The sequence below is a fragment of the Zingiber officinale genome, chromosome 1B (genome assembly GCF_018446385.1).
Source record: "Zingiber officinale cultivar Zhangliang chromosome 1B, Zo_v1.1, whole genome shotgun sequence".
NCBI classification, from domain to species: Eukaryota; Viridiplantae; Streptophyta; class Magnoliopsida; order Zingiberales; family Zingiberaceae; genus Zingiber; species Zingiber officinale.
The window spans coordinates 169,393,895-169,407,452 of NC_055986.1; the positions used below are offsets into that span (position 1 = coordinate 169,393,895).

Below are 13,558 nucleotides of genomic sequence, written 5' to 3' on the forward strand. Positions count from 1 at the left end.
AGGTGACAACTACTTTACCTTGTGGACATTTAATTAACACATTCAAATGAAAAAAAAAACAGGAGAATATATATATATATATATATATATATATATATATATATGACAATATATACTTAATTTATGCCAATTAATTTTGAAATGGTCCCATAAATTTTTTTTTAAGGAAGTACTCACAATAAAAGATCGATCCAATTTTCTAAGGTGAATTATTTATTAAAAATTATTTATTAATTCATAAAAAACTGACATTCAAATTTTAAATATCTAAAAAAATTGAGAAAATGCATATAAATTTTGTATTGATAGTGTGCATACTGTTCCTGTTTGAGATAATTAACAAATTGATAAATCCAGCTTTATCCTTTCATGGCCAAAGCCTTGAGCTTGACTGCTTGACATGGGCAGCTTAAGGCCTTCCTTCCTTGCTTCTTCTTCTTCTGCCCTTTTCAAAAACCTCTGCTTTCTCCGCTTTCTTTTCCCGTCGTCTTTCTGGATTTTCCTTCTCGGTGTTGCCGCAAAGCTCTCTCCTTTCTTCGTCTTTGTAGCTTTTGATCCTTTGGCTTTGCCAAAGTAGAGATTTTGCTTTCTTTTTTTTTCTCATTCATTTGTGGTGCTTTGCCGGAAAGACTGCCCATTTCTGGGCAAGCATACTTTCTCGTCGTTTCTGCTTGCTTTTGTGGCGATTTTCTTCCGGAAAGGAGCGATTTTCACCTCGCCGGAGATGTTCCGCGGTGGGCCGGAGCAGATGCTCGACCTGAACTGGAACCAGGGAGTGGAACCGACCGGTGGCCGCCTCGTGAACACGTCGGCCGACCCCGTTGCCTTCCACAAACTCGTGGGGGGAGAATTAGCCGGCGGCGATGCGGCGTCCCGGCCTCGATCACGCCCGGTGGGTGTTCGACTTAATTCCCCAACGAAACTCAATCGGTTCCTCCACCATCCGCAAGCCGGAGTAGGAGGCCTTCCTTTGTCAGGAATTCCGGTGCCGGCGGCGCATTTGGAGCAGCGGTTCTCTGACGGCAGGACGTATGGCCATCTCCCAGCCCAGTTTAGGCTGCCGGAGAGAAGAATGGAAGCTTCGGCAGAGGGCAGATTACAGTTGGAAAATAATGGTGAATTGATGTGTGGAAGGGCGGAATCCTCTGTGTCTGATCCATCTGCAAGTGGAGAAGCAGGTTTAGGGGCCCCTGCAAAGAAACGGAAAGCGGCTAAGAAAGGCAAAGTAAAGGTAAAACTGTTCTTCTTAAGAATTCATTTGAGTTAGTGAATTTGCTGAATAAATTGCTGAAGAAAGTGCAACTTCAGTTGGCAGAGGAAGAGGATACAAGCCCAAAGCGAAGTCGATCGACGGAACTTAAACCAAAGGACGAGAAGAATGAAGGGAAAAGTAGTAATTCAAAGTCTCCTGAGCCTCCTAAGGATTACATCCATGTCAGGGCAAGAAGAGGTCAAGCAACAGATAGCCATAGCCTTGCTGAGAGGGTATGAGCACATTGTTTGTAATTGTTCCATTTCGCGCGTCTATTCATCGATATCTCTTGTTCGGTTTCATCAGGTTAGAAGAGAGAAAATAAGCCAGAGGATGAAGTTGCTACAAGATCTTGTTCCTGGCTGCAACAAGGTATCACATAGTGATGGACTCTCCTCAGATTGGCTTGCTTAGAAACTCTTGTCTCATGTTAAATTGTGTAGGTTACCGGAAAGGCGGTCATGCTCGATGAGATTATCAACTACGTGCAGTCGTTACAGTGCCAAGTTGAGGTAGATTTGCCATGGATACTTTTAGCAATTCTCTGGAAGAATACTTGAAAAGGTTTAGGATCTAAATTCTCTACAATTTAAATGTGAATAGTTCCTATCTATGAAGCTGGCCACTGTGAATCCACAATTAGATTTCAACAATGTGGCAAGTTGCCTTCCTAAGGATGTAAGTTGCAAACAATTCTATTTTTTTCATGGTTCATATGATCTATACATTAGAATCCATACCAAAACAAGAATTTTGGAAATTCAGATGCATCAAGCTTGCGGAACTATGCCAAACTCAGTTTACTCGATGGAGACTTCAGAGGTGCCGGCGCCATATATTAACCAACCTCCACAAGGAGATCCCATGCATTGTGTCTTGCCTAATGGCATGGAAACCCAGAGCTCGATCGATATGCTAGACTTGGTGTACCACCACAATCTCAGCACACACCACCCTTTCATTTCTGGATTTGAGAGTGTGTCGTCTCAGGTAAGCAAGAACACATACATCGATACAATCTCTTGAATCGTAGATTCCAGTAGTCGTGTTTTGACACGGGAGGATTATCAAACTTTCAGCTAGGTGCTTTCTGGGAGGATGATCTACAAAATGTTACTCACATGGACACAGGACACGACTAGGTGAATTCCATTTTCCCCTGATGCTTTTGTACATAACTCAAGGAGAATCCCTGCAAGAGATTAATTGGCTCATCTCTGAGAAGATTGCCATTTATTTATTTATTTTCATTGTGTAATTTGATGAAGTCAAGAGATTTAGGATCCTAATGTTGTTCTACCACTATTAATAATTCATTTAGCTTCTTATCAAATTGTATTATTGTTATTATTATCATTCATTTGATGCCAATAAAATAATATGGTGTGCTTTGCTTATCTTTTGGATTTGGTAGGCAATAACAATGGAAAATTTCAAGAGTACTTTAGATTCATAGGACGATTAAGAGCCTTCGATTGCTTCCTCGCCTCTCTTCGCGAGCAAAGTTGTACACTGTAATAGATCTCCTTTGAAACACATCAGTCCAGCTATGGCTTGGCTCCGTGCCGTCTTTCCTGTCCCCTACTTTAAAAGAGAGTTGAGTGAGGTCCATTATCATGGCACCAAAGATGAAGTAAAGTAACATATCCAAGAGGCAAACTGATATCCTGACCTGGACATGAGCAGCCGTAGCATCCTTTCCCTGCCAATCTTTGTCAATTACTGCGATAAGATTGGGATAAGGGACCACAATCTTCTGGCCATTATTTCTGAGCATTTGAGGATGATAAGTTTGGTGATTACAATAAAATATGAAGGGCCAGAAGATGGTCTACAGCTTGTGGGGTTTGGAAGAAGATATCTATTGAAATCAAACACCAGGCTGGCAGGCTCTGTGTTCATCAGCTGGCAATGGCATCCAGATCAACACACCTTTTTTCTCCTTCTAATCCAAGAACTTTTAGTCGACACCGATAAGGATATGACAAGACATGACAAGCTATTCTACTAGTCCGGAATCAAAATGTTCTCGCCATTTGCCTGAATCCAAAATTAAAGGCTTCGATTTGTCATACAACTGGCTTATGATATCTCTGTCTGGTTTGGTGGCCAGTGGCCTCATTTACTTTTTGCCTTCTGCAAACTACATTAGGACAAGGCAAACAGAAGCGATTCAATCCAATTGACACTGTTCTAACAGCAAATCTAGTATTATATTAGGCTTGCAATTTCAGTCAAAAAAAAAAAAAGGAAGAAAAAAAAATTACCATTAATCAGCAGACGTCAGGCTCAAACAATTCAGTGGAAGTCAAAGTGCATGATCAAGATAAGTAAATAAACTCAAATCAGAGAAAAATAGAGAAAAGCGTAAATATTGCAATTTTGTGGATTATAATAAATAAACACTGCTTAAAGTTTTGAACTCAGACTTGAATGGAACTCACCGAATTCCATTTGTCTACTGAACGCCCATGGATTCACCGAGGTCAACAGCTCTGCTGGCTCGCAGTTTGGTAGCAAAAGCTCCTGTAAGGATCCAGCAAGGCTCAGAGAACGTTGTTGTTTCTTCTTCCTCCTTCAATTCCTATTAATGCTGGTCAGCACCGCCTAGGTGCTTCTAGGTGGTCACCACCGACACGTATCACCAAAAACTCTTGAAAATGGTAAATTCAGAGCAATGTACTGACTGCAACAGGAAGGATGTTCTTAGGCATCAATTGAATCTAGGAACATAAATAAAATAAAGGTTTATATGTACGCCAACAAATATACAATACAAATTACTTCTCGCAAGATTGTAGCGGGGTAAAAATATCAGCATAACTAAAAATACAAAAATAAAATAGCTCACCTCTAAAACCTGTACTTAAGGAAAAAGGAGACAAAAAAAAACTAACAATATTATGTTACAATTCTTTCGGAATGTGGATGGAATATCTACAAAACAGTGTTGATATGAAGAGCTTTTAGTAAAGCAGTCGCCATTTGCTTGACTAGGACTTGGCCTCCGGATGTCTGACCATCTCTGCGTTCTTCGATCAGATTCTGCAGCTTCTGAGGCAAATCATTCTCCACAATTAGTTGCTTTGGTCTAGGATGGTGCTCGTAAACAGCCTAAAACAATTAAAAACAAAATGAATAAAAGGCGAAAACATCTCATGCCATAAGCTAATGTCTTCCTCCACCCAAGTCTGATCTCTCACTTGCTGCAACAATGGACATGCTCCTGACGATGCCACCATCCCCAGCAGGGTGCATGGAGGATACCACCCGCTAAGAATTCATATGTAGGTTTGGATACCGATGCCAACTTTAATTAAAAGAAAAAAGCTGGGAAAGATTACCTTTATTAGTTTCAGAAGATTAAGTCGTGCAATAGCATCTTGATGTTCAAGTCGTGCGACTAGCAATGTTGTCAGACCATTGGTAGCCATAGCTGTATTAATTCGGGGTGATTTCCTGCGTATTTATTTGCAAATTCAGTGTTGGAAACCGGGCCATCATGAGCCGATTCAAACAGACTAGGACAAATACATTTCATTCTTACGTAAGTATCTTCAAGAAAGGCTCTAAAATTTGCGCAAAATGTTGCTCCGGGCAGTTGCAGAAGTACTTCACTAATTTATGAATTGATTCCTTCTTCAACAGTGTTTGTTCTACTTTTCTCTGCTCATTATCATGAGCCAAACAGACGGCAATTGAATCTAAAGTTATACCGGCCCAAGCCTCATTCTCCAACAGGTTCAAGTACACATCCAATCCTCCCTGAGCTCGCAGCTGCTCCCTTGAGTTTCGAGAAGCATGAGCCATATCACATAGTAAAGGCAATGCATATTGTTTGAGTGGTGAATCCGAAGTGATAAAATTCATCAAGTGTGGAATAATTCCATTTTCTGCAGCCTGTTCCTGTCTCCTCTTGTTGATCTTGCAAAGGTTGAATAGTGCCTTGAGGACCTTCCAAAGATGAACAAATTTAATCAGCCACAATAAGTGAACGAATCTGGTACAAAAGAGAGAACAAATTTAGAAGAGATAACAAATAAACAAAAATCTATGAAGATCACTCACTTCATTATGTATCTGTGAAACAAGGGATCCTTCACAGAGGTCAAGGTTAGGAATCAAATATTTGATTACATTGGCACGCTGAAGACTTTCTAAGCAATTTGGATCCATGGACAAATGGTTGATGCACTTCAGGATCTGCACTTTGCAATAGAGAAAAAAAAAATCCAATGATTGCACTAGTAGCCTAGATGAGAAAAGGTGTTATAAACCAATGAAGGAGTACCAATATACCTTCAAGAGAATAGGTAGCTCCATCTTATTGAACATCTGAAAAAGGCGCGTAAGCAAGCTCTGGCTACACAAGTAGGATTTCACCAAAGTGTCAGCTTGTGCAAAAACTAATAGAAGATCTGCAACTTTCTCAAGATATTCCCTTGTCACGTCAGCATTTGACGAAGACACCATCTGCGACAGCAATCCAGATGACGTAGTGCTACCAGGTCTTGCATTCAGTACACCAGATCCAGATAAAATACCAGTTGTGTTCTCTGAGGCTAATCCTGATGTGGAAGCTCCATCATTTGAATTTGTTGACCCCATTGCAGGCAAAGCCATCTTGCTTGCTTTGCTTGAAAGTTTCATATTACAATCTATGCTACCATTTTCTTGCTCATGTCTTGACATCGCTGCCATCACCCAAGCCCATCCAAAATAAAGTAAGCAAATGCAACCGAGGAAGGTAAATGCAAAAGAATGTCCATCTTCAAGCAAAACACATTATAAATAAGCAATCCATAACTTTTTGAAATACTTTAATTATGCCATAATGCACAAGCATTATGAGCATGACTTATGAAACTCTTCCTCCTATGCAAATGCTATAAGCTAGAGTTTAACAGACTGTATGTAGTTGCACTCTTGATCATGTTTGATAAAGTGGAATTCACAGTTATAGATTTCATCTAGAATGCTTCATAAGAGTGAATTTCTATATCTTTAACTCTTTCTAATTCATACAGAAAGGATTAATCAATTAGCTTTAACTAACTTGGGTCAGATTTTTAAACTATAAAAATAATTATTGACCATATGCACAGGAGAGAATCAGAAGTTAACCTGCAAATTCTGCCATCAGAAAATCAAGTTCACCATTTGTCCTCTTCTCATTTGATGCATGCAGTAGTGGCAATATACTTTCATGTCTTTCTAGCCCAGAAATATGACGAACATAATCAAGTTGTCCTGAAACATGTCGAGATGGTGGTTCCTTTTCCAGAAAGCTTAAAAGTGGTCGAATTTGTTCATTCTGAGATGTTAATTGAATTGGACCACCCGAATGACCATTTGATGCAAATTCCATATGCTTTTGTGGCTTATCAGTAGAAGTTCTACTAGCAGAATTCTTACCAAGATGCCTTGGCAAGTCAGCATCCCCACAAGAAGGCTCATGATCCCACAAACTATGGTGTGCATTATCCTTTGAATCTTCCAATATAGCATGGTTAGAGTAGACGTTATCTCCACCAAAAAATTGCTTGTCCAACTGGGTTGCATCTGTCCATTGAGAATGACAAGCTGGATTTTGTGTTTTCTCTAATGCTCTAGATGAAAAAGGATGGTCAAGCCTAATCTTTGAAGTATCAATTTGACCCATGTGTGAAATTGGTGATTCACCCTGCATGACAGAAGGCCGACTGAGAGGGTCTAGAGGACCAGATCTTGGTTTTAGAGCCGACCTATTTTGTATAATGGATAAACCCCCGCCAGCTACAGAACTCAGACGAGTTGCTTCATTCAAGCTATAAAGGGTGTTAACAAGTCTAATAAGTATGCCTTTCTTCGCAGCAATTCGACAAAAGTCATTCTTTGGGGTTGAGTGCTGAAGCTTAAAAACTTGCCACATGCCATCAATGGCAAGATGAACCATTTCCCTGATAACGGAATCAAACTCAGCAGATAGGGAAAGTCAATTGGGGAATGCATCAACTGACAGGATAGACAACCAACCTGTACTTTCCATAGTCAGCCTCAAGGAAGCCCACCAGGACTGGTATTCCTTGACATGCAATGAACATTTGCAATGTCCAAGTACTAGATGAAAGTATATCATTAGTTTGAAAAAAATGGAAAACTACAAGGCACAAGAGATAAATATAAGCCTAAACCTGGACTGGCAAAGCTGTTGGAGGAAAAATGCAGCTTGCATACGGACCTCCCTTGGCCAATCAGTGACTGCAAAGTTCATTACAACTGGAATCTGTACCCCAATTTCATCAGCTTCCAGACTACTAGAAAGTCACTATAAAGTTGTAGAAGGCTTTAAGAGGTGTGAACTTACAAGGCCAACTAGACAAGCATTTTCTTGAAAACCAGTATTGTCCCTGATTATATGATTGATAATTTGGAGTACTGAGCATATAACCTGCATAATATTTAAAAGATCAATACTTATCAAGGATATAAATAGATTATTTTTATGAAGCTTTATGCTTCTGCATCATATTATTCAAGAGTTAGTGAAGCACAAAATCTCAACAAAATGAGTAAGCAAACTACCCTGTTTTTTGGGTTGTCAAGAAGTTCCATCAATGGAAGAAAACCATGTTGTGACATATAAACATGTTTCTGCCTAGGGCATTGAGTGAAAAACTCCAGAAGCTTCTGACATGATGTCAGTAGTACATCTTCTGATGCTTCAGGCTTTAACAAGCTGACTATTTTGCTAAATTCAATAGACTACATAGAAAAAGAATCAATTATAACAAATTCCACACTATTAGTAATTTCAGTTAGAAAAAGAAGACAAATAATGCAATCTAAAAGTTCAGCAGGAAATAAAATTCATAAAGTTACATGACTAAACTACAAGGTTAAGGAATAACAGAAAGGCCAATTGAAGGCATCACTTTTATTCAGAAAGACTAAAGGAAAGGCAGAAAGTTGAACAAAGTCTCACAAATCAAGTCAATAGATGCCAGAATGCATTTATCCTAGAAAGAAATAGGTGAGCAACCATGGTTCCGATTTCTATCTAATACAGGTACCACAATCTAAGCTTAAATCAAGGTTCTAAAATTTGTAGGCGCTAGTCGGACGTCAGACCAACGCCTAGCGCAGCTAGACGGAATCCACGGTATCAACATAAATTACATAATAAATCACATTCTATAACTCCAACACAATAACATCAAATTTAAAATAAGTTCAAAATTACACAACTAATAAAATTTCACAAATTTATTTTACTTTTTCTTCTCCATAATTTTCGACAACTTTTTCTTCATCGAATACAAATTCAATATCATATGATCCTCCTTTTCGTTTTTGGATGCAAAATCATCCTAGTGAAGTTCTCTCACACTGGAGCTTCTTCGAGTTGTAGATTTTCATCTGCTATAGTAGTTTCATCAACCATTTGTCAAGTGATCCCAAAACTTAGTTCAACTTCATCATGTTCCCCACCATCCACAATCTAACCATGTGCATTTGAAGCATCTTTTGCAAGAATAATATCGTCATTCCTTTCTCTCTCTTTTTTGTTTATTCAACAATCTAGCATTAAATTAGACAAATACTAGATTGTTCAATCTGTTGACATCCAACCTATTTTTTTCTTTGTATGAATCTTAAAAAAAAGAGAGAAAGAAAATATTGTAGTTAGTAACATGAATATTAACTTTAAAAACTAGTACTGTACTTTAATTAAAGGCTTAGAGTTTAAGCTTACTCCTTCAAATGCACTCCAATTTCTTTCACACACAGATGAACCGGTAGTTAATGAATGTATCCTCAAAGTCACTCTTAGCAAGTTGGGTGTGTGAGCACTGTAACTACTCCACCATGTACATGAATCAAATGTATCATCATTTTTTTCACATACTTTTGCTGCCAATGTTTTCCCAAATAACCCGATGTTGTCCCTATATTTTGCATATTCCTTGTTAATAATTGTATCGATCAAACTCATCGGCATGTAAAATTTCCATACATTCAAAAATCCCAGTCGTGACCTCCTCATAAAGAACATTACAACTATCTTTATAGTAAAAATAGGGATTCAACAAAAATACAACGGTATGCAATGATATATCAAGTTTATCCTTTATTTTTGACTCAAAAATCACTATGATAGGTTGATAATTTGATTTCATGTTGTTCAGAGCCACCTTGATATCTTCTTTAGCTCGAAAAAGCTCCCCATATAGAAATCCCATAGATGTCTTTCTATCTCCATCTACCAATCAAAAAAACTCTTACCAAAGGTGCAAATTTTTTCAAACAAAGTACCACACCTTTCCAAAAACTCATGCTCATCACAATAGTGTAAGCCAATTTTCCTTTGTTTTTGATCATTTATCTTTCTCTGATATATTACTTGTAAACATGACATTAAAATAGATTTTTTTTCAGTCAAACTTTAAAATGTGAGGAAATTTTATGCAAACTTGGTAACTCCTGATCAGACTATCTCTCTTCTTCGTGAAACTTTTCATTAATGACAAAGTCTTTGGTGAGCATAAATAAAAATGGTAAAAGACTTGGTTTGCTCAATAACCTTTTATATCTTGGAAGATTGTCAATACTTTCAAACATCAGATTAACCGTGTGAGTTGCACAAGAACTCCAAAAGATCCTAGGCCGCTTTTCTCTCATCAATTTAGCTACAGTCATATTGTTGGTGACATTGTCTGTTACAATCTGAATAATATTATGATCTCCAACTTGTTCAACACACTTGTCAACATGCTCAAAAATAAGTTCAGCTCTAACTGCCTCGTCTGAAGACTCCTTAGACTCTAAAAATGTAGTATCCTCCTTGCAATTAACACACAAATTTAGGATGTTTCTTCTTTTTCTATCATTCCATGCATCAGTCATGATCGAGCACTCATTCTTTGCCCATTCTTCTTCATGTTTCTTTAGCAGTTACTTTGTTCTTTCAACTTCGTCTTTCAAAATGGCTCTCTAAGTTGATATTAAGTTGGAGGCTTGAATCTTGGTCTAAATTAACCCACTGCTTCCATTAGTTGCTTGAAACTATCATTATCAACAATATTGAATAGGATTCCATTTTCATATACCCATCTCCCAACATATTGTTGAATTTTTTGAGTTCTCTCTTTAAAAAGAGTCTCATTTATATTTTTTTGGTGAAACACTTTACTCCCACTTGAACCTGCATTTTGTAGAGAAATCATCGATGCATATCTATCCATGGAGCCAAGTGGAAGACGTTTTTTTAAGTCCATCTATCCCTTCAATTTCATTACCTTCTTCATCTAGAGAAATATTCACCTCTACTCTACAACTCTCTTCTGCCATTCTTTTGTTCTTCTTTCTGTTTCTTCCTTCTAAAATAGCCTGTTTGCACTTATTGCGATCTTCTTAGGATGCTTTTTGACAATCAAATATATTTCCAAGAATATTTCCAATGTGCTTCTTGATCCTATAAACTCCACCATATATTATTTTCTCACATAACTTGCATTTAATTTTATCGAGGTTCTTAGAATCATTCAAAATCCCGAACTCCCATCTACTATCAATTCACTTTCTCCTAAGAATCTCATATTCAGGATGAATGACGGATATCATCAAAGATAGATCGCTTGACATTGGTAAATCACTTCATTGTAATAACCCACAAAGAGATTTATTAATAAAATCAGCAACTTTGTAAGCTATGTGATTTAATCATATGATTCATCTTATCCACCATTTTTCTCACAATTTTATTGAACCTTCAATATTTAACAAGTAAAAGATCACTGCTCCAACTTCAATTGAATTTATAAATCATTTTGAAATTTATTTTTGTCTCAAGCTCCAATATTATCAACAAAAAAAAAAAACAAATTACCTTTCAACTTCAATGAATATTGCAAATGTATGATGAAATGACGTTTCCAAAGGATGAGACTTTGGCCAACCTTCAATTCAATCCCTTCCAAGTCGCTCGAGGAAAGATAAGACAACAAATTCTTCTTTAAATTGATTTCTCCAGCCTTTTACTCTCTGATTTCTCCAAAATGTGGGCTTCTTCATTTGCTCTGTTACTCAGTACGATGAAAATGAAGTTTGGTGTTAGCCCATAAAGAAAGCCAACAAATCGATTTTCTTGTTGGACTAAAGCTTAGGGATTATAAAACTTAAGCCCAACAAAAAAAAGGTTACATTTCAATTTTTTTTAATTAGGCTTTAAATTTAAAAGCTCAAACTAATAAAAATTATAAAAACCCAGTGTTATTTCTGCGGCACCTAAACGATTCGATTGATTAATCAGCGCCTAGGGCCGCCTAATCCCACCTAGGCACCAAGACCAAGGCCGCCTAGGCTAGCCGACTAACATGCTTTCGATGCGGCCAGCTAGCACCTAGCGCCTAGGCGGCCGCCTGGGCCGATTTTTAGAACACTGGCTTAGATAGGTGTGGCTTTGATTTGACAAGAAATTGACTACGTGAATCAGACCATAAAATCAAGGAGCTGATAATATGATGCCAAAAGGCCACTAGAAAGATAAAGTTACCAACCAACCACAACAAAGAGGATCAAACTGCAAGGGTGTGCATTACATGACTACAATAGTTCAAATTAAGATAAATAAATAAAGAACCTAACAATCATAAAGGCAGCAGAACATGAAAATTCTGGTAGAAAAGAGACATGTTAGAGCATCCTAAAATGACCAATCAGTTAGCTTTGTAGGGAGATATGCACCAAGTCATCCTTAGAAATATACCAAAATATTCAATTTTTCAAGATGTGATGGAACGACTAGTATAGGCAGCCAGACATGCCACCTAATTCCAATGATATAAGGAGCATCCTTTATGCAAACATGGATTTGCAATGCATTGAATTTCTTCCAAGAAAATCGCATTAAAAAGGTAGAGAGATAAATGGAGAAATTTAAATAATCATATCATATGATAGAATTGATTAAAGCATCAAGAAAGAATAAGTTATCTACATCTGTAGTAAAAATCTCCAGAAAAAAATGTGCACCTGAAGAGGGAAAAGATTATCTGGTGGAAGGTTTTCGTTAAAGACCTGAAGAAAGATATATTACAACAACTATTAGCAAGCAAAAAAGCCTAACATCTTATAGTAAAGCAGAGTGAGAAAAAGAAAGAGAGGGAGGTAAAAGGAGTAGATGGAGATCAAAGGAAATTTTAGTCAATAAAAAAATAATCATAGTTATTTGAATAATATGACTAATATAACCTTGCATGGATAGATAAGATCCATGTAGTCAACCCTAATAGTTGGCATAAGCATGAATTGATAACTATAAAGTATACTTGGTGTCAATAACTTACTGAACCATCAATATCAATCATGTCATCTTGCAAATTCATAACAATTTCTAAAAGCTTCCCGCCGTTGCTCTGTTCGGTTTCTAATTGCTTTTGAGCCATCCTAGCTTTGAGCTCTTTAGCCAAATCATTTTGCTGACCAGCAGAAGATGATGAATCTTCAGCACCTTGATTTCTCTGTCTATCTAGTGGCTGGAATAAATCCTCCAAGCAAGCATCTTTTGGAGTGTCACTAAACCTACTGACTCCACCATCGCCATTATCATTGGAGTGTTGTGCGACCTTTAAAAAATAAAAGGCAAGAAAAACAAAATTAATAAAAATGCATAATCATGCCCATAAAATAGATAACCAGTCTTATAAAGGATCAATTTTCTAATGAAGAGGCTGTCCATGAATTCATATGGAAAATAAAGGCCAGCAAGAAGAAAAGATACAGTTCCCAATAAATATAATGATGTATCTACAACTAAATACTCGTAACCTGATCTTCAACTTGATGAGATATACAAATACAACCAAAACAAACAAATTAAATGAATGGCACACGACAAATGTCATCAAAATCTAATATTAACATTAACTAGACATCATCAAATGATGAAGAAAGTTAATGGAGATACAAACAAAAAGATATCATAAAATAAAAAACCAACTCACCTTCTGAATAATGTTTCTCTCAGTTCTAGTTCCAAATGAGAACCTGTTGCTTTCATCAAAACTTAAACCCCCTTGGGCTTCTAGGGCTACTGGACTGCTTAAAACTGCTCCAGCAGAAGATTTGCAAGATAGTTTCTCATGGATAGCTATGGTAGGATCTTTAGCAGATGGCCCATCTTCTTGCTTAGTTTCAACACCATTGGATAAGGTATGCTGAAGAGGAATAGGCTTTTGGCCCTCATTATCACTTTTAATATGAGATAAATCAGTGGCAAAATGTTCCTTTATATATTCATCCTGAAACATTGAAAAAAAATATATT

General features: G+C 37.3%; 2 protein-coding genes across 2 annotated transcripts in view; one reads left to right on the forward strand and one right to left on the reverse strand.

Moving 5' to 3' along the window:
• The first annotated feature begins 375 nt into the window (after positions 1 to 375).
• On the forward strand, positions 376 to 2,651 carry LOC121991476 (transcription factor bHLH77-like). The gene is made up of 7 exons (XM_042545476.1): positions 376 to 1,231; positions 1,309 to 1,485; positions 1,559 to 1,624; positions 1,696 to 1,764; positions 1,856 to 1,930; positions 2,018 to 2,242; positions 2,332 to 2,651. The coding sequence occupies exons 1-7, from the start codon at positions 725 to 727 to the stop codon at positions 2,392 to 2,394; spliced, it is 1,182 nt and encodes a 393-aa protein (XP_042401410.1). The 5' UTR covers positions 376 to 724; the 3' UTR covers positions 2,395 to 2,651.
• A 25-nt stretch (positions 2,652 to 2,676) lies between these two features.
• LOC121991467 (MAP3K epsilon protein kinase 1-like) overlaps positions 2,677 to 13,558 on the reverse strand; it is a 32,052-nt gene continuing 21,170 nt past the window's right edge. The window contains exons 12-26 of the mRNA XM_042545467.1: positions 13,237 to 13,533; positions 12,580 to 12,858; positions 12,266 to 12,310; positions 7,817 to 7,996; positions 7,599 to 7,682; positions 7,426 to 7,517; positions 7,268 to 7,351; positions 6,377 to 7,191; positions 5,552 to 5,946; positions 5,321 to 5,455; positions 4,800 to 5,206; positions 4,597 to 4,711; positions 3,697 to 4,366; positions 2,925 to 3,388; positions 2,677 to 2,833 (exon numbers count right to left, since the gene is read on the reverse strand). Of these exons, the coding sequence (XP_042401401.1) occupies positions 4,190 to 4,366; positions 4,597 to 4,711; positions 4,800 to 5,206; positions 5,321 to 5,455; positions 5,552 to 5,946; positions 6,377 to 7,191; positions 7,268 to 7,351; positions 7,426 to 7,517; positions 7,599 to 7,682; positions 7,817 to 7,996; positions 12,266 to 12,310; positions 12,580 to 12,858; positions 13,237 to 13,533 (3,105 nt within the window). The 3' untranslated portion in view covers positions 2,677 to 2,833; positions 2,925 to 3,388; positions 3,697 to 4,189. The remainder of the gene's footprint in view (positions 2,834 to 2,924; positions 3,389 to 3,696; positions 4,367 to 4,596; positions 4,712 to 4,799; positions 5,207 to 5,320; positions 5,456 to 5,551; positions 5,947 to 6,376; positions 7,192 to 7,267; positions 7,352 to 7,425; positions 7,518 to 7,598; positions 7,683 to 7,816; positions 7,997 to 12,265; positions 12,311 to 12,579; positions 12,859 to 13,236; positions 13,534 to 13,558) is intronic.

Coding starts and splice junctions, on each gene's coding strand:
- LOC121991476 (XM_042545476.1), top strand. CDS start 725: ATGTTCCGCGGTGGGCCGGAGCAGATGCTCGACCTGAACTGGAACCAG. Junction 1,486..1,558: donor GCCATAGCCTTGCTGAGAGG/GTATGAGCACAT, acceptor CGGTTTCATCAG/GTTAGAAGAGAGAAAATAAG. Junction 1,765..1,855: donor CGTTACAGTGCCAAGTTGAG/GTAGATTTGCCA, acceptor AAATGTGAATAG/TTCCTATCTATGAAGCTGGC.